This window comes from Miscanthus floridulus, chromosome 13, assembly GCF_019320115.1.
Source record: "Miscanthus floridulus cultivar M001 chromosome 13, ASM1932011v1, whole genome shotgun sequence".
NCBI lineage: Eukaryota > Viridiplantae > Streptophyta > Magnoliopsida > Poales > Poaceae > Miscanthus > Miscanthus floridulus.
Window position 1 is genome coordinate 76,743,624 of NC_089592.1, and position 26,133 is coordinate 76,769,756.

General features: G+C 48.3%; 1 protein-coding gene across 1 annotated transcript; it reads right to left on the minus strand.

Moving 5' to 3' along the window:
• LOC136500075 (serpin-Z2A-like) lies at nucleotides 1–24,402 on the minus strand. Its single transcript, XM_066495497.1, has 3 exons — nucleotides 23,956–24,402; nucleotides 23,599–23,802; nucleotides 1–201 (listed from the first exon to the last, which is right to left on the minus strand). The coding sequence occupies exons 1-3, from the start codon at nucleotides 24,400–24,402 to the stop codon at nucleotides 1–3; spliced, it is 852 nt and encodes a 283-aa protein (XP_066351594.1).
• Between the last annotated feature and the right edge of the window lie 1,731 nt (nucleotides 24,403–26,133).

Below are 26,133 nucleotides of genomic sequence, written 5' to 3' on the forward strand. Positions count from 1 at the left end.
CTACAGCAGGTCCAGCTTGTCCTTCTTGTCGTAGTTCTCCGGCCAGCACTTCTTCTTCGTCTTCCCCACCGTGCCCATGCTGCCGAGGATGTTGAAGGACGCCACAGCGGCGCCGTCGTTGTCGGCGGCGGACCTGCACGGGGCGTATTGCGGCCATAGCCCGTGGATGCCGAACTCCGGCGTCGGCGGTTTCTCGGGGTCCTGGAAGCAGCAGCCAAAGCAACTGCGCCATACGACTTCCGTAACGCTCCGACGTATCCGAGCGTGGCTGAGTCCGCGTAAAGTTACGCGGGAAGGGGAGGAATTTCCCAAGTCCTAAAAGATTAGGAGTAAATATTAAGAGCTGTTGGAGAGGGTTTTTTCTCCATCTTTCTAAAAAAATAAGGATTAGGAGAATGTTTAGGGAATTCTTGGAGATGCTCTAACAGTACAAGACTTGGGTTCTTTGAGAGCACTAAGAGAGGAACCAACCAATTTCCACTCGGGGAGCCTGCCGGGACACTGGGTGCCCTTGTCCGTTCTTTTGTGACGGTCAGGTTGGGTGCAGCGGCTTGTGCATCACCGGATACACACCCTAAGTGACGAGAATATTGCTTTTCGTCCTGCACGCACATGGTTTATAAGCCGTATTTTTTCAGCCAACGAATAATATTTTTCTCTTATAATAAATCAATCAACAGTACTTTTATTCATAACTTATGGCTTATCAGCCAAGCGAATAGAGCACTTGTGTTCTTTTATGAATGGCAAGTTGGCAACGAGATGCACCAAGCATCTCAGTCTCAGCATGTGTGTAGGGTGTGTCTGCGTGTGGGGTGTGGTGCCGACGAGACGACGACCGCGGAGCCCGAGGGGGCGCAAGGGGTAGCTCTCTGGGACTGCAATTGGAAGCTTCTTCTCAAGCCCAGCGCATGCTCGTAAGCTAACCGGGCGAAGCACGCAAAACTCGCCGGCTAGCTAGTAGTATATACTCCTAATCGACGTGTGCGCGCGCGCGCGCGCGCTTTTCGGTGCCGCTGCGGCGTCGCCATCGGCCGTCCCCGTCAGGATCGGTCCGTGACTGCATCGACACCATTGGCTCGACGGCGACGCTCCGTATCGTCTCCTGCTCCTTTGATTTGATTAGTACTACTACTGCTAGCCCGTGTATTTAACGACGGATTAGTTAATAATACGTACTACATACATGAAGGATCGTTAGCTAGCATTGCAAGCCTTGATGGTGTGCCGTGTGCGTGCCTTTGATTAATTGCGCGTTTTGTTCACTACACCACAGCAGGGCCGTGCGTGAAAGCGACGGCCGATCCAACGGGCAGAGAGCAGCTCGATCGCCCATCAGTCGGCCCCGCTGGTTTGGCTGCTGCTGCTTCTTCCTCAGTACACCTGCTACAACGAACCTGATGGTGAAGGTGTCGGTGAGCCGTAAGCCGCAGCCTCACTCACCTCAGCTGCAGGGGTAGGTGGAGCTGAGTCAGGCGAGGCGTGTGCAGCAGCTAGCCTCGGTCGGTTGCGTTGCGTCGGGTGAGGACTGAGGAAGAAGCGTCGCATTGACTTCACACGAGACGACGACGAGAGCACCACACATGGCTACGTTGCCCGGTCATTCCTCCTCTTTGTTTCGTCGCTCGCGGTCGGCGGCCTCGAAGAGGCTCCTCGATACGATACTTGGGAGCCGCGCTCTATTTTTTTTCGATCGATGAATAATATTTGTTTTCTCATAACAAATTAGCGAACGATATTTTCGGTCATAACTTATCACCTAAGAGAACGGGGCATAGCTTCCTCCATCGGCAGTTGCGCTTTATCTGTCCGCCAGTGACGTGCGCGGGAATGCAGGAGCACGCACATCTCTTTTGCGTTTTGTTTTCCTTGGAGGAAGAAGAGTCAGCGGTCCAAGGTAAACGTCCCGCTCTGCTCCTGACGACTATACTGTATACGCGTCGCAGCAAGCATGTGCGGCCTAGAGACCTAACGAACGGACATGGCACTGTTTGGTATAACTTATCTAGGATAAGCTATACAAATAGAGTAAAAGCTGTGGTCAAAATAAACTGGTCTGATCTAGTTTCTGTTTTTTTATTATAAATGTGAGCTGTGAGAATAAACGTGGCCAGAATAAGTTACTGAAAAATGTAGCGTTTGGTTATTGATCTCAGCTTATTTTGAGCCTAAGCAGTTTATAAGCTGGCCGCAGACGCATCGGAAGCAGATGCATCCACCAAACTGACCAAACTAACTGCATTTTTTTCAGCCTTGCGCATCGGATTCACACAGGCGCAGTGGGACATCATCCTGCTCGTTCGCAAGGGCACGCGGCCTATTTGTATTTAGCTTATAACCATAGCTTATCAGCGAACGAAAAATATTTTTCTCTTACACCAAACTAGTTAACAGTACTTTCAGCTATGGTTTATAAGCCAAATCAGCCCAAACGAACAGGGCGATGACTAGCAGTAGCAGACTGCAGACACTCTAGCTGGATTTGTGTCCCGGAATCTGGCTGGGACGCTGCCCTGTTCGTCAGATTCAGTGCGCAGTGAGTAGTGACACCCCCTTATGGATGTGGTTCATGCATCGTGGACGGACTGGCCCAAAGCAATGGGTGAGGGATATATACAGCCAGCCCGTATAATGATTCGGGCTCAAGCCCAAACAAAGGAAACTAAAGCAAACGTTACTGTAGATTTTTATAGGCCCAGACAATCGTTCTCCCTCGCTGGAAGGCCAACGAACTGATGGCAGGTCAGCTGGTTGGGGTCCATTCGAACCTGCCACGGCTGAAATTTTTCGTTTTAACAGCGCTATAATTTTAGTAGTAGGCAACATCCTCTCGACAGCTTATATGATTTTTTTGTTTTATAACAATTATATTTTTTGCAGATCCCTCCATCGCTCTGTGATTTTAAGCAGTGGATCGACACTGAGATCAAGTCTGAAGACAAGAAATGGATGCAGAACTGTTGCGGTGGGAGGCAGAGGATAATGAGATGATGGAGAAGAGACGCGGAGAGGAGACTACAAAAAAGGAGCACAAGAAAGAGGAGGAAATGAGGCGTGTTGTTGCGTACAGGGAGAAGAGGGAGAAGAAGCTTGAGCGTGTACGCCGAGCGAAAGCAGCAATGGAGGAGAATCCAGATACCCTAAGGAAGAGAAAGTGCCCTCGTTGCACTTAATAGTCTCCATGACTTGCTAGTTCTATGGTTTATTCATGAACAATGTTGTCTACTCTTAGACTTTTCATTGTGTTGTCATGTAATGCACTTTAAGTATGGGCATGCTTAGGTCATGTACTGCTGAAAGGTCCTAATATGGCTAGAGGGGGATTGAATAGCCTATTTATAAATCTATAAACCAACTAGAGCAATTTGATTAGTATAACAAATAGCGAAATGCAAACTTGCTCTAGCTCTACAAGGGTTGCAAGCCACCTATCCAATAATTCTAGTTGATATGATTGCTAGACACATAATTTGCTATATCACTACTCACTAAGAGCTCTCACACTTGCTACACTAAAGAGCTCCACCAGATGAACTTAAACTTACAAAGCAAGCTCTCAATTCTAGCTACACTAAAGAGTTTGCTACAACTAGTTTGCGAGAATATAAATGAGTGAGTAGGGTGATTATATCGTCGTGTAGAGGAGTGAACCAATCACAAAATGAATACTAAATCAATCATTGGGAGAATACCAAAGAGCAAGAGATAACCAATTTTCTCCTGAGGTTCACGTGCTTGCCAGCACGCTACGTCCCCATTGTGTTGACCAACACTTGGTGGTTCGATGGCTAAGAGGTGTTGCACAAACCTCGTCCACATAATTGGACACCGCAAGAACCTACCCACAAGTGAGGTAACTCAATGACATGAGCAATCCACTATGGTTACCTTTCGGCGCTCCGCCGGGGAAGGTACAAGTCCCCTCACAATCACTGGAGATGGCCACGAACAATCATCAACTCGTGCCAATCCTCCCCTACTGCTCCAAGCCGTCTAAGGTGGTGGCAACCACCAAGAGCACCAAGTGAATTCCACAGCGAAACACGAACACTGAGTGCCTCTAGATGCAATCACTCAAGCAATGCACTTGGATTCTCTCTCAATCTCACAATGATGATAAATCAATGATGTAGATGAGTGGGAGGGCTTAGGCTAAGCTCACAAGGTTGCTATGTCAATGCAAATGGCAAAGATGGTGAGCTTAAGCCGGCCATAAGGCTTAAATAGTGAGCCCCCACGAATAGAGCTGTTGGCTCTCTGTTCCCTAAAAAATTAGGATGACTAGACGCGCCGGTCAGATCGACCGGACGTAGGACCCCAACATCCGATCACGCGATACATGCCACATGTCCCCCTGCTTCAAACGCTGATCACCCAATCTCGACGATCAACAGTGCACTTAAGTTGTGACAGGACGCGCTGCTCAAAGTGACCGGACGTAGGTCCCCAGCGTCTAGGCATTTCCAGTAAGGTTCCACTCGTGACCGGACACGTCCGGTCACCACTGATCGGACTCGCCCAGTGTTTGATCACTCACTATCTCCTCTACGCGTCGTCACAGCAGCCTGACCAGATGCTGAACAGTGTTCAGCCTGTGTCCGATCACCTACGTCCGGTCAAGAGACCAAGAGTACCATCTTCTTTTATAATTGACCAGATACTACTCCCCAGCGTCCGGTCACCACGTGACCAGTATCCGGTGCACTCTGTGAAATCCTGTCTTTTCTGTACAGGGCGCCGGTGGAGTTTCAAACCCTTGCTCCCAAATGCTAAACATAATGTGTATCACCTTTGTGCATGTGTGTTAGCATATTTTCATAAACATTTTCAAGGGTGTTAGCACTCCCTAGATCCTAAATGCATATGCAATGAGTTAGAGCATCTAGTGGCGCTTTGATAACCGCATTTCGATACGAGTTTTACCCTTCTTAATAGTACGACTATCTATCCTAAATATGACCACACTCTCTAAGTATCTTGATCACTAAACCAAAAAGCTCTTATCAATTTCACCTTTGTCTTGAGCTTTTTGTTTTTCTTTCTCTTCTTTACTAAGTCCAAGCTCTTGATCATCACCATGGCATCACCATTATCATGTCATGATCTTCATTTGCTTCACTACTTGGAGTAATGCTACATATCTGATAATCACTTTGATAAACTAGATTATCACTTAGGGTTTCATCAATTCACCAAAACCAAACTAGAGCTTTCAACTGTGTTATTTAGTTTGTCGGCACGTACTTCTAGTATTATTGTGTTGTTTAATGTGACATAGTATTGGACGTTTCATTACGTAGTTGTTTTCATTATTTGTGGTCATAATATTCACTTTAATATTACAGACGTAGTGAAATGTGATCACGTGCTGCAAACAAAACCTAACAAAGTAGGGCATTATATAATTCAACACACAAAACACATGAAATGGCATGTGCGAACATATACCGAACTAGGGTACTGAGGTCCTGAACTAAACCCAACATGCCTTAGGTAATTGAAGCGAACAACAAGCACAAGAAATGGCATGTGAGAACATATACCAAACATGGGTACATAGTTCCTTCGACTAAACCTAACATGCCTTAGGTAATTAAACCAAACAACAAACACATGGATATGCCATGTGAATAAGATAGGGTCGTCCTAGTAGTGTTGCCACATAGCAAATTGTGTTGCACCTTCTCCACAGTAGCCTCCTATTATTTGTGGTGGTGGTAGCGGGGGTGACGGTGGAGGCCCCTTGTTCTCGTGGTTAGGGCAGGTGCAATATGGATCATTGTAGAGTGCCTCCTGTGAACCGACACCATTGTTGTTATCGTCTCTTCGTCTTCCTTGTACCCGCTGCTAACCTCCATACAACGCCTCAACGGTCCTGATAATTGTCCTAACCTTCATGTTGGATTCTTCCTACAATATTTCCATCAACCGCTTGGCAATGAGGGTAGATATCAACTGCCGATGCTTCAGTGTTAGCACATGGTCAGCATAATTGTGTGGCCTGACAACTTTTGTGATCTTCCACTTTTCGGTAACCTTTTGCTTCCTTGCACAAACCCTACATGGGCAGCATTCCTTGTCACCCAAAACTGTGTAACGGCGCTCCACATATGAATGCAAGACCTTGTAAGGTGTCTTTCGTATCACTGCAAACCCCTGTAACCACCTTTTTAATACAGGGAGGTCCTTGAATACCCTCCCATTATCAATTACCATGTTAGGGTCGACCTCAGAAGCTTCTAGGAGCTCATCATCATGTCCTTCTGCACATGCCTAATCAGAATGAGCAAGATCGCTGAACTCGTGAACTCTTGGATCACGGCAGCCGAGAAAGATATGCCTCAGCATCTCAACATCACTCTCTGTCAGCTCTCTAATAGGACGATCATCATCAGAATCAAGAGCCCTTGCCATCTCATATGGCTCCAAATAATTCATAATTTCAACACTATTAGAGCCACAGAATCCATCTCCACAGAGCACTTGCGCAGCAACAGTGGGCACATCCACATTGTTAGGAATGTCTACTGCAACATAATTAGAAAAATGAGGAAAGAATCAAAAATTGGATGTAAGGAATGGGGTAAGCTGCCAATAACCATGCAGATAAGACACTTACTCGGATGATTCTGTGTCAAAGGGATCTCATGAGGAGGATATGCCACAACATCATGAGTCTGACAAGCATCTCCAACTAGCTCATTGGGGGTAGATTGAGCATCAGGAACCGTAGGTGCAACCTCCACATCCATATCAAGTTTTAGGACGGGAGGGTCGAAGTGTGCCTGTTGACCCATTGGTGGGGAAAACCCATGAGAGATGGGATCAACTAACACCCGACGCACAACCACGTCCAAACATTACAGCTGGCTCTTCATAGCCGATCTCACATAGTTCTTCCACTGATCTGCACATCCAATTGGGATGATTTGCCTAGGGATGTTGGGAGGAGAACCTAGGTGCAATACACCCTCAACTGCAATACCATCATCATCATCATCTCCAAGGCAATGCAGCTCCTCCCAAGCCCTTGCAATGATCTCACTAAATGAAGGCCTATCATTGAATAGCACAGACACGCTTTGCATGTCAACAAACTCAACATATCCATAGCGATCGCTTTCAATGGTGCCTCCATGATATATGGTCACTAGGTTGTCCATCTAGTTCAAACACATAACGAAATACATGTCCTTTAATCCAAATTAGACGATAGATAGTACCTAACAAGTACTTTCGAACTACAAACTAAGTAAATAGATAATAACTATGTATATATATGCAGTGTACTCACTAAATAGCTAGATCCTATTTAGTTAACTAAATATATAACTATCTATCTAAGTAGCTATCTAACTCTATCTATATATCTATGTATCTATGTTTCTATCTATCTACATATCTATATCACTAGATCACTAACTAAATCAACTACCTGTATCATCACATTAACTAGTAAATAACAAATGCCAAAACTACTATACTACAATCAAAGCTAACTAAGTACTTATATTGCATATTCACAATTTTTACCTGTCCGATCGATGGCCCTAGGACGGAGTCACAGCGGACGCCGGGCGTGGGTGATTTTTTTTTAATTTTAACACTTTTTGAAAACTAATTTTAAATCTAACACTGCCTGTTTTTTTAAACTAACACTTTTAGCCGTGCCTATTACCCTAGTGTGGCCAAATGCCTGTGCCGCGCCATACATGGTGGCGTGGAAATAGGCTGACGTGGCGACGACCGGAATCATGACCGGTGACGTGGCAGGGCTCTGCCGCGCCACCGATCTTGGTGCGGCAGTGACGCGCCACGGAGCATGGCGCGGCAGGCCCAAATAAATATCGCGCATGAGCCCGCCCACCCGCACGCACCCCTGCCCGCCCGCCCACTGCCGTGCATCGCCCGCCGCCAGCCGCACGTGCCCCGCTGCCATGCAGCGCCCACCGCTAGCGCCCGCACGTGCTTGTGCCCACCCACGCCACGCCCGGCCACTCCCGCCGCGCAGCGCCCGCACCGACCGCGCCACGAACGCTGGCGCGTGAAGGCCGCCCGCTCCTAAGGTACCTCCCTCTCGATTTCATGTTATTTTGATTATTATTGTTTTAGGATAATTAGTGATTTAGAATAATTAGTGATTTATGATAGTTAGTAATTTATGATAGTTAGGGTTTTATAATTGTTATTGATTTATGATAGTTTATCAAATTTAGGATAATTAGTGATTTAGGATAGTTAGGTTAGTAAATTTATTTGTGATTTACGTAGGTAGGTTTTAGGTTTGAGGTTGTGTGTTCTAGTATAGTTAGGATTTTGGATTTAGGGATTGATTATGTATTTATTATTTAGTTTATAGTTAGTTATTTAGTTATGGATTTTGGGTATAGATACTAATTTACAAATGTCGGTACTTACTAGTGTGTGATACGTCGATTTTGATGACTTCAGAAAGTTTCGTCAAATGCTTATATTCCTAGTGAAGTTGTTTATGTTACTAGTGCGTGATATCTTTGTTAATGTTACTTTGAATATATACATGTGCTTTCATATTGTGTTTGTATTACATAACAAGTAGTTCAAATTTTGCAATGCTACATAATGTTGATTTGAATTTTGTTAATTTGAATACTCTAACGCTTAGTTTATCAATTTATAATAGGATGGCCCCTCCCACGCAGCACCCATTTTACCTCATTCTTGAGGTGGAGTACGACGACCAGTACCGAGCACACATCTTAAGTGACAACGACGCAGAGGTGGCCTTGCCTACTTTGAGGCCCCGCACGCACACCAGGGCGCACCAGTGGGACGAGCATTATGCGCTGTACATACGACGTGCCAGCTTCCTTGAGCTTGTCCGTGTTGTCAACCATGGTCTTCCGCCCCTTGACCCAGCACTACTTACTGCATCTGTAGACATGTGCAAGTGCATTCTTTGTACGTAAACTTTCTTGTAATAAATTTGAGGCAACTAACAGTCGTTCTATTCTTATAATAGGTGGAGGCCAAGACCCACACGTTCCACCTACCTTGTGGCGAGATGACCTTGACCATGCAGGACGTGAAGGCTATTTTTGGCCTTCGGTTGGGAGACTTCTAGTGATAGGGATAGTTGACAACGATCATTGGAGGGAGCTGGTGGCTCAGTTTACTGGCTTTCTTCCACCGGACGATGAGGCTTTCAAGAAAAATAAGTGAGAAATTGAAGCCTATTTAATACTTGCATTGCTTTTCTGCAGCCATTGGGTCTCATTTTCTTTGGTAAATTTTAGGAAAACTTCTGGTGTTTCGTTGTCCTAGATCACGGAGCGCTTTGATGACTTGGACCCATAGGCTGAGGAGGCTCAGATCGATAGGTTCCCTCGAGTGTGGCTCTAGCACTTTCTTGGTGCTTTCCTCTTCCTAGATGCCTCGGGCAACACCATCAGCTAGATCTTCCTTGACATACTACGTCAGCCATGGGAGAATATAGCGGCGTATAACTGGGGCAGTGTAGTCCTGGCATGGACGTATCGATAGCTATGCATTGCCTGCCGTCGCACCTCAGGGTATGCGAACATTGGAGGTTGCTCGTACCTACTCTAGGTTTAGTGTTGGGAACAATGGCCCGTTGGGAGGCCTCTTAGTACTGGTTTACCGGTAAGTACTTCGGTTTATTATATTCTTCGATATGGTTACATATGATGAGTTTATTAATGGCTAATTCATTATCGTGTTTAATGCAGCAATGGAACAGGCAGGATACACTCTCTACAACTCTGTTTATCTGGACGGAATCAAATTTAGTTAGAGGGAATGTGAGGCACAAGTACAGGGAGTACATAGACGGTCTCGACGTCCTGACACAACACCAGGTTACGCTCTCTTTACTATCATACATGTGTCTTGTTCGATCTACACTATATCACAGCCTAACTCAATTATGAAATGTTCAGGTGCATTGGTGTCCTTGGGATGCTCCGGAGCTCCAGTACTATCTCAGTCCTGTCACTAGGGACGAGTCAGAGGAGTATCCCTGCAACGTCCCTCTTATTTTCTATAACACCCCTGGTGTTACGAGCTTGTTTAGCACCGTGATTTAGGCCTAAGTAAAATTTCCTAAACAAGTTTCTCAGATTTTAAATTTTAAATATTGAGTTAATGTTTAAAATGTCATTTTTAGCAAACGATATTGAGCAAGGTAATTAAATAGCGCTTAAATATTTTGGCTCTATGGGTTAGTGCGAAGTATGAGCTTTTGCGTGAAATAATTGTTGATGGAAGTTAATCAGGTTGAAACTATAAATAAAATAAAATATAGTTTATCTTTAGTACTTGAATAAATTGGGAGTGCAAGTTTAATTGAGAAAAATGCAACTTTTGTTTTGGTAAGTAAAAGTTATTTGATAGTATATATATATATATATATATATATATATATATATATATATATATATATATATATATATATATATATATATATATATATAAAACTTTTGTCTTTGGAGCTGTCTATGCCAATAGACATGCTCTGCCGGCAATCTTGGGCAAGGCCAAATCCTCCCCGTCCTTCTCTACTCTGTCTGCCTCTGTCTTGAGTGTTTTTCGGGCCGAGTCATAGTCGTGCCAGACCTATCTTTGCTTGTCTGCCTCGGCTTGTCCATGTCTGCATTGGCTTTTTCTCTGCGCTGCCCTGCCATGTCTCACGCTGCTTTCCCCTCCTTTTTCTGCTGCCGTGGGAAGAGGCGCTTCTGCTCCAATCTGCCATTTGCATCCCTTTTCCCACCGCGCGCGAGTGCACACGCCTGGCTGCTTCACTGAGCCGACACGACCCGCACGCCTTCCACCCATAGTAGCGTCGTTGCCCTTTTGCTCGGTCTGCTCTGGGTCGTGGCCTTTCCGTGCTACTACAGACATCGCAGCCGCAAAGCTTAGCCAAATTGCAGCTCCTTCGCTGGGCCGCCGTGGCCGATTCATTTCCCCTCATCGTGCGCGCAGGCGCACTCGCACCACCGGCGCCCCTCCTCTTCCCTCCGTGCCGCGTCCACGCCAGGGCCATCCGCGCCGGTGCCGACCTCTCCTGTGCGCCACAGCCGCCCAAGCCTGAAGCTCTGCCGGTCCATGCACCTCCTCGCGTCTTCCTCGCTAGTCGTGACCCGTAGGACTCCGCCGGTGTCGGCCTTCTCCCGCACCGGTCTCGCTGTTCCTCCCCCGCACAGACGCACACACCGCCCTGCTCGTCTCCGCTCCTCCCATGCTGTGCGCCGGTGTTCTTGTAGCTCCTCCCGCGCCGGTGCTCCCTGCTGCTCCACGGTGACTCGCCGCCATAGATCGGCCTCCCTCGAATACGCGCCATGCCCCTGCCGTCCATCGCGAGCACAAGCCCACCACCACCGTAGCCGCCTCGCGTGCCTCTGCTCCACGCCCGAGCCGCAGCACCTGCCAAGGCTACCCCCACCTCATCATGGCCTGCGCTCTACTTGTGAACACCGTCGCGCTCGGCTACGACCACAGAGCCCCGTCGTAGTCCACTGCCATCGGGTGCCTCCTCAGCCGGCCACCAGCGCTCGTGGCTAGACTGCCTCGGTCCGTGCTGGGGCAGGCGAGCTAGTCGTAGCTGCGTACCTCTTAGTGCGGGCGCCCGTGCCGCTCGCCGGTGGGCTTTCTGCCATCGCCGTGTCCTTCTTGGCCAGGATTGGTCGCTGGCCAGAGCTCCTGGCTCTGCTATGCTCTGTTTTATGGAGGAAACAAGATGAGAAGTCCATGAAGATGTTTATACGGGGTTCCTATTACAAAATACTAGACTCACATAAATAGTATGCTAGTACCATGGATTAATTTAAGCAAAGTATGGGGGGCTTCTCACAAAATGTATTGCCGCCGCCGTGCGCTGGGCCGGCCTGCTGCCTACGCTATAGACTGGTTTGGCTAGGCCACGAACGTGACTGGGCCGCTCGCGCTGCGCCCCGCCTAGGCCATTGCTTGCCCTCTGGGCCGCCCACACCACTGGGCCGCGCCTGGCTAACGGGCCATGCACGCAGCTACTGGGCCACCACGCTGTGCTGGGCCACGCACGCCGCCCAGGTCCTTTCCTGTTGAGTTGTTTGTTTTGTTAAATTAGTGCTCTTCAAAAATTGAAAATAAAATGTAGAAAAATCATAAAAATGCCAAACCATTTTTAATAGGCTCCTAAAATCATGATCTACCTGTGAGTCTAGTTTGTTCACATAGTGGGATAATAATCTTAAGAGCTATATAATTAAATTGGGATACTTAGTATTGTAAAAAGATAACTTGTAGGAATTGTTCGGATGAATTGGCAACAGTGTTAAATCTGAAATTTGTATAGTAGGCTCCTAGCAATATTAGTTACTCACTGTAATTGTTGTAGCTCCGGAATAACTAGTTGCTAATTAGATAATGAGGTCCTATTGCGAATAAAGATTAAATTGATGGAATTGGATAAAGAAAGGACTTTGGTTTATATAACTAAAAGAATTGTTGGGAAATACGTCTTATCCGACAACGTGTATATGTAGCCTAAGTATGGTCTTTGTTAGAACTAGCCCGTTAACTCGAGATGCGTACGTCGTATTTTACGAGCCAAGATGGCAGCTGATTAATTATATCTTTGCATTGCATCGCATACATATCATATAGGTACGATGATGGATCAACGGATGGATCAAAGGATGATTAGGGAATCCAAAGATGGTGTAATGGTATTCTCTCCAGGAGATGATGCAATGGGCTTTTTGTTCAGATGATGTGGATGATTCGAAGATGCAGATACTAGCTTTTTAATATCTCTTACCTAGGCAAGCCCCGGCGCATAACCCATACTTTTCTGCAGTTTAAATTATATTTGTGCATTAAGTTTTAAGGAGTTGAATGAAACCCACTTGCATATATATCTTTATCCTATGAGTCTTACTAGTATGGCAGGATCGAGTAGAATGCTATGCTACAGGACACCGGTAGAAGTCGAGTGATTGCCTGTCACTCGTGAGAGATAGGAAATATATTACTGTATTATTATCACTTGGGAAATATAAATGGTGGAAAGGAAAAATGGTGACCGAGCAGGGATATGGTTTGGGTATTGGTGGGTGTAAGAGGTTGTGTCGCCGTGGACTCAGGGCATATCTTGATTACACTATTTTCCCTATTTGGTCGATTAAGGACCGATCGTTGCATAAGCCATCGAGGCAAGTCACAGACTTATTATCCTGAGCACATACTTGGGTATGGGCGCTTGGAAGACTTGTTGCTCTCTTGTCGTGAATTCGGCTCTTTCTGGACCGACTGATAGGAAGCGGGGATGGTGGAGGTCCTTGCACCACACTGAGTTCGGGACTCAGGGGTGAGAGCTTGGAGTCCAAGTTTGAACGAGTACCTAGACACCCAGGATAGGAGAGTGATGGGTTGGTCCTGCTTGTGCCTGGGGTACAAGCAGGGCGTGTGTTTTTGGGGTACCTAGCTAGGGGCATTGATTCGCGAATCGCCGGGCAATCCGGTACGGCTTGTTTTGTGTCTAGCACCGTAGTAAGAACTGAAGATGAAAGATGGAAGATGGAAAAAAGAAATCTGATTGCTTACCACCTGCTTGAAAGTAGCACAGGTGCTTACATAGAATGGTTAGTTAATGAACCAATGCGGCTATTAATAAAAATCGAACATATGGACGCACGCTTAGTAATGCTTCCTACAGATGTAATAAACCCACAAGTCAAATAGCCTTGCATATCCTTGGAGTCTTTTCTTTCTTCCTATCGGGTAAGTCTTGCTGAGTATAATTGAGTACTCAGGTTTTTATTCCCCCTGTTGTAGGTGACAAGTGGAAGCTAAAGCTGACTCTTGTGTGTGGATACCTCCTGGTGGGCTCAGCGAGGATTCCTTTACGCTACGATCATAGTTTATTTACAACTCTCACCAAATGTTTTCATAAATAAAAGATTTATAATATGTTGTCATAACTTATATACTAATGCTTCATCATGCTATGACTATCTATTTATTTCCGCTGTAATTCTGATCACATGTTTATATTCCGCTGTTAAATTAAACTGGTCATAACTCTGATAATATGATTATATTCTGCTGTTATAATGCTAAATATTATACTTTGATGTTGTACTACAAGTGATGTAAGAAATGGTTAAGAATGATGTAAGCTTTATTCTCTCATTTGTGATCCAGATGGTAAAAATGTAGATTTTTAGGTTCTCCCCTAGGGTGTGCCCAACAGAACCAAGTAATTTAGTGTTCTCCCTTGAGTGCTTAGTGTCTAATGGAAGACAAGCACTTCTGTGGGGCATTAGATTAGGCGGTTCTGCCACAGGTGGTATCAGAGTGCAAATGAGAAAATAAGGCTTCAAAAACCTTTTCTAAACTAAAATTTGGCAACCCATTTTTGCAAAAAGTTAGGACGTTTTTATGCGAAGTTATATAAGTAGCCCTATTACTATGGTTATGTATCCAGGATAGATGACACTCTGCTAACTTAGATAGGGTTAATCAAGTTTCTGTAGGTACACTGACTCGAGCATAGTCCGATAGTATCGCCTAGTTACAGGGAGAGAACGATGTGCCAAAAATCTAAGAACGGTTGCCCTATATGTTGGCAACAGTGAAAGAACGTATAGGACGTGCATTCATGCATATCCTGTTTGTGCATTTTAGTGCCGTATTGCTTGCATATACGCTACCCATAGGTGTTACACGTGTCGTATTGTGCACGACTGCTTCGTTTCTGTTCTAGAGTTAGGTTTGCACTATGGTTTCATGTTTCGCGTCCACTGTGGTTCATGCCTATCATGACCCATGTCTCCCCGTACCCTTTTCTATGCTCTTGTCGGACCTTTGCCCTGCAGTCGTACTAGTTAGTAATGGCATCGCACGTCGCTCGCCTTGAACGTGTGGAATTTGGTCGATTCATCGTAGTGATCCCACGTGGGAACCCTAGTGAACCGCGCTAGGACCACTGAACGCTCCGCCTTTATATGTAGAGCCTGGCTTAGCTATTGGTATCACCACTCAGCGCACTTTAGCTCGCTTAGCTTTTCCTTTGAGCCAGCTTTTCGCTCAGCCTTCCTTGCAACCACCTCCAGAGATGGTAGGAGCCTGGGTTAGTACCTACTGCTCGAACATTGAGGGTTTTCCCAAAATCCTGCATGCCACCGTGCAAAATCTCGGAGTCAAAGATCATCCCGAGTATTAGGGCCGTGAGTATGAGGAGCATGGCACCGATCGGTGTGAGGTTACCGTCTACATCGGGAAGAGTGAAGAGTTCCCCGATCTCACTGAAGCCTAGAGTGTGACCGCAATCGGGTTTCACTTCATCAACACCTACTAGGTTGTGGCCCGCAAAGCCTTGTGGTACCTCTGCCAGATCTATGAGAAGCACATTGCCCATACCCCCATGTGGTTCTTTCCTACTTTGGACAAGAATCGGCGGGCATAGAGGGCTCGCATGGAGGCTTTGCAAGGGCAGGATGCGCAAGAGGACAATCCCACCATGGCGCACTTGACCACGTACCTGCTTGCTCTAGATGAGCAGTACGACTGTCAAGCCTTGGAACTGGGGGCGTTCCTTCAGCTCACCGGGGAAGCCAAGTTCTTCAACCGGATGCTCTAGGTGCAGCTCGCTGAAGCGCATGCTAGTGCTGCAGCTGCTGAGAGCCAGGAGACTGCCATGTTAGAAGCCCTAAAGGAGGCTAAAGATCAGCATGTCCATCAGCTACGGATGGCCTATCTTGTCACCAGGGCCGAGCGGAGGATGTTGGCTGCTGAAAGGCAGGATGCCCCGGTCTTGGAAGGGATCCCTATCCACCCGCCAGAAAGAAGAAGAACTGGTATTGCAGCACTGCTAGCACCTCCACCCTTGGAAGTGTTAGAAGAAGAGCACTTGGTTCCTCTGACTCAGCCATTGCCCCGAGAAGAAGTAGATTAGTGCCTTGGGATGATGTACCTATAGTAGTAGTGTTTTTCATTGCTGTCCTCCGGTATTATACTCTTGCCGTTGATTTTGTCCGTAGTTGTTGAGATTGTCCGACCGTAGGTGAATGCTGTGTCGTGAATCGGAGCCTGAATGACTGTATGTTGTACCCGTATAAGATCGTTCAGAATATGCATTTGGTTTATTTCGTTGTGTTTATTGCGTTCATCTACCTTAAGTTTCGTTAGACATGCTTAAATTTTTCAAGGACGACGTTAAGAGGGTTACAAGAGAAGTTGACATTTAGATGCCAGCAGATCAGCCGTGATTGGATAGTATTGGACACTGTATCGACTAATTGTGGATGTCCCAGTAGAACACTTGAATCTCTTTAAAACAAATCCGCCGTTGGATTTGAATTCCTTGTCCCTTGTTGTGAAGGGAACCCTTGTCATTTGAATTTTCCCTTGCAATACACCCCTTACTCTATGGTCTATGACCCCACCACCTTCATGGCGTGTAAGTTGGTAATAGTTGCCTGGTTAAAAGCTTATGGTGCCGTGATGAAACTGAGGGCTCCCTGTGGAACAGCTACCACATGGTGATGCTGCTCGGCACGTGCTGGTATTGAGGTTCTTGACCAAGTACCTTTACCAAGTTACACCGCCATACCACTTTCGCTATAAATTTTCTCCTTGGAAATATTCGGGTGTTCAAACAAGAAATCCACAACGGGTTGATGCAGAAGTGCTCTCTTAGGGTAAACAAGAGATGGTTTTGGAGAAAGAAAGTATGACATGATCTGAGTTTACAGAAAAGACAGATGTGGTCAAGGAAGGAAAGCAAAAGAAGAGTAGTAAGGAAAGTTAGCCTCGGGTAGTCGGGAGTAATAGAAAAGTCTGAGAGGACGTCTTGTCCCAAGCCCTATGCTTAGTTGACCGCACTGTGCATGCTGGGTCATTTTCGCTGCGTGCCCTGCGAACGCCGCCTATGTCAGGACCTGTAGTACCCTGTTTTCGCGTGGCCACGGCATCGTGCAGTGCTCGCCGTCTTTGTGCACTATGCGTTTCTCCTTTTTCCCAGCATCCGATCGGCTCTCGACTCTCATGCCTCATCCCTTGTACCGGACCCCCCCATTTCTCCTTCTTTTCTTTCTTCTTTTTGTGGACATGACCACCGCACGCCTGCCTTGTTGAGCGGACCCCCTCTACTCTCCTTTATTTCCCCCTCCGCCGCTCGTGCAGGAAGCGCACCATGTCTCTGATCTTATCTCCACAGCATGCACCGTTTGTGTATCCCATCCCCGCTGCATATGCTTCTGGTGTGTTGCGCCCCACCTCCGTTCACCTCTATAACATCCCCTTGGTCCTTGCTCTTCTTCTTCATCCCATTCCCTCGCATTCGGAGCAGAGCTACGAAATCTAGTCAATGTTGTGAAGCTAAGTTCGTCAGTTTGAGGTGATGGTGTGATCTGAGAAGAAGGGACCCGGTTCGTTGAAGAAGTTCAAGTTCCCTTTTTGGGTAGTCAATCTTAAGGTTCACGATGTTTTACTTCTCAGTCGACTGTTTCTGGATCTGTTGGTGCTACACTATGTTTTGGATAATCATCTTCTTGTTGTTTCTCCATTGTCCTTGTCTATCTCGACTTCTGGAGTAGGTCTCGGTTGTACCAAGTTGCTCTTAACCATGTATCACTAGATCCCCGTGTGGTTTAGCATTCGAAGTCGTGTAATCTTTTGTGTATTCCCTGATCTATGGAATGTAATCGCGTTTCCCCTTTTCTGGTTCTAACTTCGAATCTCAGGACGAGATTCTTTTTAAGGGGGTTGGTTGTAACACCCCTGGTGTTACGAGCTTGTTTAGCACCGCGATTTAGGCCTAAGTAAAATTTCCTAAACAAGTTTCTTAGATTTTAAAATTTAAATATTGAGTTAATGTTTAAAATGTCATTTTTAGCAAACGATATTGAGCAAGGTAATTAAATAGCGCTTAAATATTTTGGCTCTATGGGTTAGTGCGAAGTATGAGCTTTTGCATGAAATAATTGTTGGTGGAAGTTAATCGGGTTAAAACTATAAATAAAATAAAATATAGTTTGTCTTTAGTACTTGAATAAATTGGGAGCGCAAGTTTAATTGAGAAAAATGCAACTTTTGTTTTGGTAAGTAAAAGTTATTTAATAGTATATATATATATGTATGATGGCTCAAAAATCGATGTTAGAATTTAAAAACTATCCAATTCATCCGCGTCGCTGTTGCCGTTGACCGCGTGCAGGCGCACCTCTTTGGAGCTGTCCGTGCCAACCGACACGCTCTGCCGGCCATCTTGGGCCAGCCCAAATCCTCCCCGTCCTTCTCTGCTCTGTCTGCCTCTGTCTTGAGTGTTTTCTGGGCCAAGTCATAGTCGTGCCAGACCTGTCTCTGCTTGTCTGCCTTGGCTTGTCCATGTCTGCATTGGCTTTTTCTCTATGCTGCCCTGCCGTGTCTCACGCTGCTTTCCCCTCCTTGTTCTGCTACCGTGGGAAGAGGCGCTTCTGCTTCAATCCACCATTTCATCCCTTTTCCCACCGTGCGCGAGTGCACGCGCCTGGCTGCTTCGCCGAGCCGACGTGACCCGCAGTCCTTCCATCCGTAGCAGCGCCGCTGCCCTTTTCCCCGGTCCGCTCTAGGCCATGGCCTTTCCATGCTACTACAGACGTCGTAGCTGCAGCGCTCGGCCAAACTGTGGCTCCTTTACTGGGCCGCCGTGGCCGGTCCATTTCCCTGCATCGCGCGTGCAGGCGCACTCACGCCACCAACGCCCCTCCTCTTCCCTCCGTGCCACATCCATGCCAGGGCCATCCGCATCGGTGCCGGCCTCTCCTGTGCATCGCAGTCGCCTAAGCCCGAAGCTCCGCCGGTCCACGCACCTCCTCGCGTCTTCCTCGCCAGTCGTGACCCGCATGACTCCGCCGGTGCTGGCCTTCTCCCGCACCGATCTGGCTGTTGCTCCCCTGCACGGGCGCACGCGCTGCCCTGCTCGTCCCCGCTCCTCCTGTGCTGTGCGCCGCTGTTCTTGCAGCTCCTCCAGCGTTGGTGCTCCCTGCTGCTCCACGGTGACTCGCCGCCGTAGACCGGCCTCCCTCGAATACGCGCCATGCCGCTGGTGCCGAGGAGCTTGCTGCGCCGTGGCCACCACCGCCCGGCCACCACGCGTGAGCGCGCGCGTCCCTCCCCCGCTCTGTTGCCCCGCCGTCGCAGCTCAAAAACGCTGCGTGTGTCTCTACTTCCATGCCGTGCTCTGAAGCGCCCCGCTGCCGAGCCGGGTCGCCCCTGCCATCCGTCGCGAGCACGAGCCCACCACCACCGCAGCCGTCTCGCGTGCCTCTGCTCCACGCCCAAGCCGCAGCACCTGCCAAGGCTACCCCCACCTCGCCGTGGCCCACGCTTCGCTCAGGAACGCCGTCGTGCCTGGCTACGACCGTAGAGCCCCATCGTAGTCCACTGCCGCCGGGCGCCTCCTCAGCCGGCCACCAGTGCTCGTGGCTGGACTGCATCGGTCCGTGCTGGGGCAGGCGAGCTGGTCATAGCTGCGTACCTCTCCGTGCGGGCGCTCGTGTCGCTCGCCGACGGGCTTTCTGCCATCGCCGTGTCCTTCCCAGCTGAGATTGGTCGCCGGCCAGAGCTCCTGGCTCTGCTGTGCTCTGTTTTGTGGAGGAGACGAGGTGAGAAGTCCATGAAGATGTTTATACGAGGTTCCTATTGCAAAATACTAGACTCGCATAAATAGTACACTAGTACTGTGAATTAATTTAAGCAGAGTATGGGGGCTTCTCGCAAAATGTACCGCCACCATCGTGCGCTAGGCCGGCTTGCTGCCTACGCAGTGGACCGGTTTGGCTAGGCCGCCAACGCGACTGGGCCACTCGCGCTACGCCCCGCCTGGGCCACTGCTTGCCCTCTGGGCCGGTCGCATGCCGCCCGCGCCGCTGGGCCGCGCCTGGCTAACTGTCCGCGCGTGCAGCTACTGGGCCGCCACGCCATGTTGGGCCATGCGTGCGCCTGCGGGCCAAGCTTGGCCGCCCAGGTCCTTTCCTGTTGAGTTGTTTGTTTTGTTAAATTAGTGCTCTTCAAAAATTGAAAATAAAATATAGAAAAATCATAAAAATGCCAAACCAATTTTAATAGGCTCCTAAAATCATGATCTACCTGTGAGTCTAGTTTGTTCACATAGTGGGATAATAATCTTAGGAGCTATATAATTAAATTGGGATACTTAGTATTGTAAAAAGATAACTTGTAGGAATTGTTCGGATAAATTGGTAGGCGAGTTAAATCTGAAATTTGTATAGTAGGCTCCTAGCAATATTAGTTACTCACTGTAATTGTTGTAGCTCCGGAATAACTAGTTGCTAATTAGATAATGAGGTCCTATTGCGAATAAAGATTAAATTGATGGAATTGGATAAAGAAAGGACTTTGGTTTATATAACTAAAAGAATTGTTGGAAAATACGTCTTATCCGACAACGTGTATATGTAGCCTAAGTATGGTCTTTGTTAGAACTAGCCCGTTAACTCGAGATGCGTACGTCGTATTTTACGAGCCAAGATGGCAGCTGATTAATTACATCTTTGCATTGCATCGCATATATATCATATAGGTACGATGATGGATCAACGGATGGATCAAAGGATGATTGGGGAATCCGAAGATGGTGTAATGGTATTCTCTCCAGGAGATGATGCAATGGGCTTTTTGTTCAGATGATGTGGATGACTCGAAGATGCAGATACTAACTTTTTAATATCTCTTACCTAGGCAAGCCCCGGCGCATAACCCCTACTTTTCTGCAGTTTAAATTATATTTGTGCATTAAGTTTTAAGGAGTTGAATGAAACCCACTTGCATATATATCTTTATCCTATGAGTCTTACTAGTATGGCAGGATCAATTCAGAGGTGTGTGTGGTACAACTAACATCGTTTTGTTGCAGGTATGACCGTAGGAAGTGGTACAAGACCAAGGATTTGCGCGTGACACACAACGCGCACATCCACTTGTGGGAGACCAGGGAATGACAGCCGGTCCATGTGGGTCCTCCACATAACCAGCACACCTTCGACGAGCACCTGCGCTGGCTTCACAGGTCTACGAGGACACATATCAAGCCCCCGTACACTGAGGAGGCGATTGACGAGGACTCGGAGGAAGATGTGATCGAAGATGTGTACGACGTTGCCACTAGAGAGGACACACAACTACAGAGAGCCCCGCTACAAAGATACGTGGTAAGATACTTGAATGGTATAATTTGTTATCCATTTGGGATTAAGTATGTATACTAAAACTATTCAACCGCGTTTCTGTACCCAGGCGACACAATTGTCGAGGCTGTCCAACGAAGCAGCGTTCTGGCTTCACAAGTCTAGAGGATAGAGGCCAGGTGTTCTCGAGGCTTTTGTGGAGGTAAACATAAACTAGTCCGTTCTGAAATTATTTCTTTAGTGTATATGCGTTTGAGAAATGACTAACTTTACCGTCTATTTATGCAGAAGGTGAAGAAGAGCTGCAAGAAGCTAGCTCAAAAGCTGAGCTGCATGAACACTCCTTATGAGGAACCACCACTATCGGCGCGGTCGGGTGGCACGTCTTCAACCTCTTGGAGGACACTAGCCGGCTCTTCTCAGCCGGTGACAAGTGCCACTTCCGCGGTGCGTACACCACCACATCATAGCGCTAGGAAGGACCCTGCAACCGAGGACGATGATGACGACGACGACGACCCCTCGAGCTTCCGCAGACAGCACGACCAGTGGGACGATTGGCTGTAGGACGAGATCGACATGTCTCAGCTAGGTGGTGCCCCGCTTGGTACCCAAGGGGCCTCACAGGTACTAACAAAGGTAGTTTCTTTAAATACATAGGCTACATGAACCAACGATCATAAAGAATTCTAAGTAATCGTGCATATCATATACTTACAGTGTACGAGCCGTACGCACCAGCGACGCGACCACACCGACGTTGGCTACACTCCCAATGTGTTGCCAAGAAATCCGAAGAGACATAGGCGTCCGAGGGATCCTTACACTCCTAGGTCTTAGTTTGTTAGGTCGAACTATTATTGGCGTCCGAAACTTGCAGGCTTAGTTGATTATGTTATGTCGAACTTATGTCAATCCAATGAAAATGTTATGTGGCAGCTTGTTAACTTGCGCACGGACTTCGTTTATTTGCTTCATATTCGTTTGAATGCGTCACGGCATCACTGCATGCGAGATTAAGTAGCAACTAGTTCGAAAACCGGAAGTCCCGGGGTATCTCGACTCCGGTGGCCGGCGTCTTGCACGAGGGGTCGAGGAAGCCGGGTCCATGGTCGCGTCGCCGCCGATCCTACAATATGGGGCCAAAAAGCCAAATAAATAAGTTCCCTTAAAAAATATTCGTTTTAATCCGATCCAATTTTTCGTAATCGATTAGTTAACATGGTGGTTAACCGTATTATGAAAGACAGAAAAAATATCATTGGCTTATCAAATTCTCTATTCGGCCATGAAAAAAATTCAACAAAAGACAGAAACAAATCCACTATTGATTTTACGTCGAGCAATACTTAGAATAAATCCCACTATCGGCGCGACGTGTTCCAATTAAACCGTCCAGGTACCGCCGAGCGGGCGGCGGGCGAGGCGGCCAGGCAGGCTTGCTGCTCGGGCAGGTGGGACTAGCCGCGGGGTTTCATTTGGCTCTGCTGTGCCACGGATCAGGGCGCGGCACTGCCGCGCCAAGGTCGATGGCGCGGTAGACCCTGCCACGTCATCGGTCAGCGATTCCGGTCGCCGCCACGTCAGCCCTCTGCCGCGCCACCATACATGGCGCGGCACAGGCATTTGGCCACGCCAGGGCAATAGGCGCGGCCAAAAGTGTTAGTAAAAAAAAACAGACAGTGTTAGATTTAAAATTAGTTTTCAAAAAGTGTTAAAATTAAAAAAAAATCACGTGGGTGAGAACGACGAGACGGGCCGATAGCGGCGCGGCTGGGCGTTGTAGGGGCTGGGCCCGGCGGTGGCGCGGCAAGGGCCACGGACGTCGACGGAGTCACAGTGGACGCCGGGATCGATGGCCCTAGGACGGAGTCACAGCGGACGCCGGACGTGGGTGAGGGCGACGAGCCGAGCCGATGGTGGCGCGGCCAGGGCCAGCGGTGGCGTGGGACGGTCGGCGCTCCGCACGGCGAGTCGGCGCGAGCAGCCGACACTGTTGCGGGCATGGGCCACGGGCGCGGTGGCGGGCGGGCGCGGGCCGCGGGCACGGTGGCGGTGGGGCCTCCCAGCGGTGGCGGCGCCCTAGCTCGAGAAAGAGGAAGAGAGAAAGAGAGAAAGAAAGAGAGGGCCTATACGTAAGACAGGGCTCGACATCAATAATCACGGCGCCAAGCTCGGCACCAAGATCCATGACGCCGAGCTTGGCGCCAAGCTCCACGGCGCTGAGCTGGCTGCCATGTCAGCGTCCACGCCGTCAATGTGGTCCCGACCTATGCGCCAGAATCTATGGCGTCGAGACGTGTAAACTCAGCTCCAGGTCTAGATTTTGAAATCTTATCTTCAGGAGTATATTTATGAATTTTTTTTTTAAAAAAAGCTAAAAAATAAAAAATTTGGCCGCCTGAGGGCCGCGCATGAATGGCGTGCGCACCTGGCTGCCGTCGAGCCGCTGGAAGCGTCTGGTCTCGGTGTCCTCCTTGTCTAATGGCATAGACCACCTACCCTTGAAGTAGATGGCGTTGGCGAGCACTAGGGCGGTGTTAGAGCGTACGGAACCTTCAGGAAGGATTGAGGTGATGAGATCCTTCGTGGCTTTCGAAACCCACCTGTTGATTTTCTCTCTTGCCTCCTCTGGCTGCATGCATTGTATCATTCATTCACATATCGGTTAGCATATATATAGCACGGACGCATGCACTAGGTGAAAAACCTTCAGATCTAGTTCTCATTGTTGTTCTGTATTTATAATTTACAATGATATATATAGGTAAAAATCATGGAAACTGACCTCGTTCACGAAATCAGCGGCGTGCGTCTCGGCCTTGTAGGATTGAACGGCGGCTGTCCTGTAAGCCGGCTTCAGCGCCATTGTCTTCTCGTGCCAGAGCGCGCACGCGAACGCGACAAGGGGCGCACCGGACTCGGAGTGGTCAGCGAGGGCGCGCTCCACCACGGCACTAACGAACGCGGCGATCTCGTCGCGCGACGACGCGCCGAGCACGGCCCGCACCTCGTCCAGGGTGGTACCACGTGCCCCGGCGGACAGCAGGGCTAGCGCGGCATAGATGGACAGCGGCGAGAAGACCACGTTTTGGCCGCCACTGTTGACGCCGTCGGCGCCCTCAGCAGCGTCAGCGAGGTGCTTCGCCCGGCGGAGCCCGAACGCCGTCAGGCCAGAAGCGGCGGTCCCGCGCGCCTTCTTGCTTGGCCTCGCCGCCGCCGCCTCGTGTTCCATGCTGCCACCGTCCAGACGTGTAGTAAGGTATTGGATGGAAGCAAATAAGACGGCGCAACGGTTAACCTATATTTGTATATATAGGAGTATATATATATGTATCAGATTTGCTCTCCTAATCCGTCACACACTTTTGTGACCGTCCGATTGGTTTAGATCGCCGCCCGCTTCTGCTCATGCAGCCCACGTCCCGTACGTTTTTGTTTCCTTTCGAGATTGACAAGTTAAAGGAAAGAATAAGATCGAGGAACAAATCAATCCAAATCATCCCAGTTCCGTACCACTGCACCCCTCTGACTCCAATGACATCCCTGGCGGCGCCGCGGCGGCGACGCCTCACCTGAGCCGTCTCGGATGGATGCCGAGGTGGCCGTTGGGCGTGTCACCCATGCACGGTCCAGCAGTGCCGCCACCACTTCGGCCGCACTCATCCCGGTGGCGGGTGGCGGCAACCGGGCGGTGCCTGCCCGAACTTGTTGCTTCGAGAGAGAGAGAGAGAGTAGGCGAAGTTGATCTCCATGCCTCGATGTATGCCAGCAGCGTGCCACACGAAGAGAAGATGGCGTCGACGGCAGCGATTTAGCGAGAGTTTCTACTCTCAAATGGTGATCGACAACTCCCTTTCAGCCCTGTTGTTTTGTAACGTGTATGCTGTAGCTTAGCTTTAGCAGACACCCAAAGTCAGCATCTTCCCGAACAGAGCCGCAGAGCTACGTGAAAGGAAAGGTTCAGAAATCCAAATGGGCTCAAATCCAAAAGCTAGTGATGGGCTAAGAACTAGTACAATTGAAGAATGGTAAAAACAGAGTAGAACGTCCAAGGGCCGACAAACGAACCAGGCGTGCTGCGTGCATTGGCCCAACAGAAACGAAACTACGAAAGCATGGGCCAGCTGAAGAAAAAGGTGGCCGTGCAGACTTGCTGTGAAACATCTGAAGGAAAAAGCGGTGCGGCCTGCAGGAGGCGTCCGGCCGCTGCTCCCGTTCGAGTGCATCCACTGCATCCCGTCCCGTCCCGTCCCGTCAACACGTAACAGAAGCTCACCCATCCTGTCACCGTAACAAAAGCACGCCCTAACAAAATAGGAGCGCACCCGTCTCACCCTGCCTGCGGATGCGCGCCACGGAGGCATCTGCTGACCTCAGGCGCTCGCACGATAACCCACAGTGGCGCCCCAGCGGTAGCAGGGGGCTGTGGCCGGTGGATCACATTGCAACATGTGCAACATCCGATCTACTTTGAAACATCCAGATACAACACTTGTAACATACGTCTGAAGATAGATGAAACACTTGAAATATGCATCTGAAACATTTACAAAAACATATGAAAAACACTTGAAAACCATTGCAAACCATATGCAACAACCGGATCAAGCACTTGCAATATACGTGTGAATCATATGCAACATCCAGATAAAACACACTTGCAACATACGTCTAAAAAAATAGATAAAACATTAAAAACAAAAGTTTGGAACATACGTGTACAACTATTTCAACATATACAACATCTCAATCTACTTTTGCAACATTCATATGAAACACTTTCAACATACCTCTAAAACAACTGAAACACTTAAAACAAACACTTACAACATGCGCTTCCAAGCGCAACATCTAATTGCTGCTTGGACAAATTAGAGGATCATCGACGCAGAGCTCGATGCCGGTATGGAGCTCGATTCCTTGGAGTGGCAAGGGGGATGCCAGCGGGTATGCAACTTTGTGG

Bases quoted from the DNA above. Each gene is read 5' to 3' on its own strand.
- LOC136500075 (XM_066495497.1), bottom strand. From the start codon at position 24,402: ATGGAACACGAGGCGGCGGCGGCGAGGCCAAGCAAGAAGGCGCGCGGG. The intron at 23,803-23,955 runs GTCAGTTTCCAT...CAATGCATGCAG, and splicing joins CCGCTGATTTCGTGAACGAG to CCAGAGGAGGCAAGAGAGAA. The intron at 202-23,598 runs GTGCGCACGCCA...TGCTGCTTCCAG, and splicing joins AGCGGCTCGACGGCAGCCAG to GACCCCGAGAAACCGCCGAC.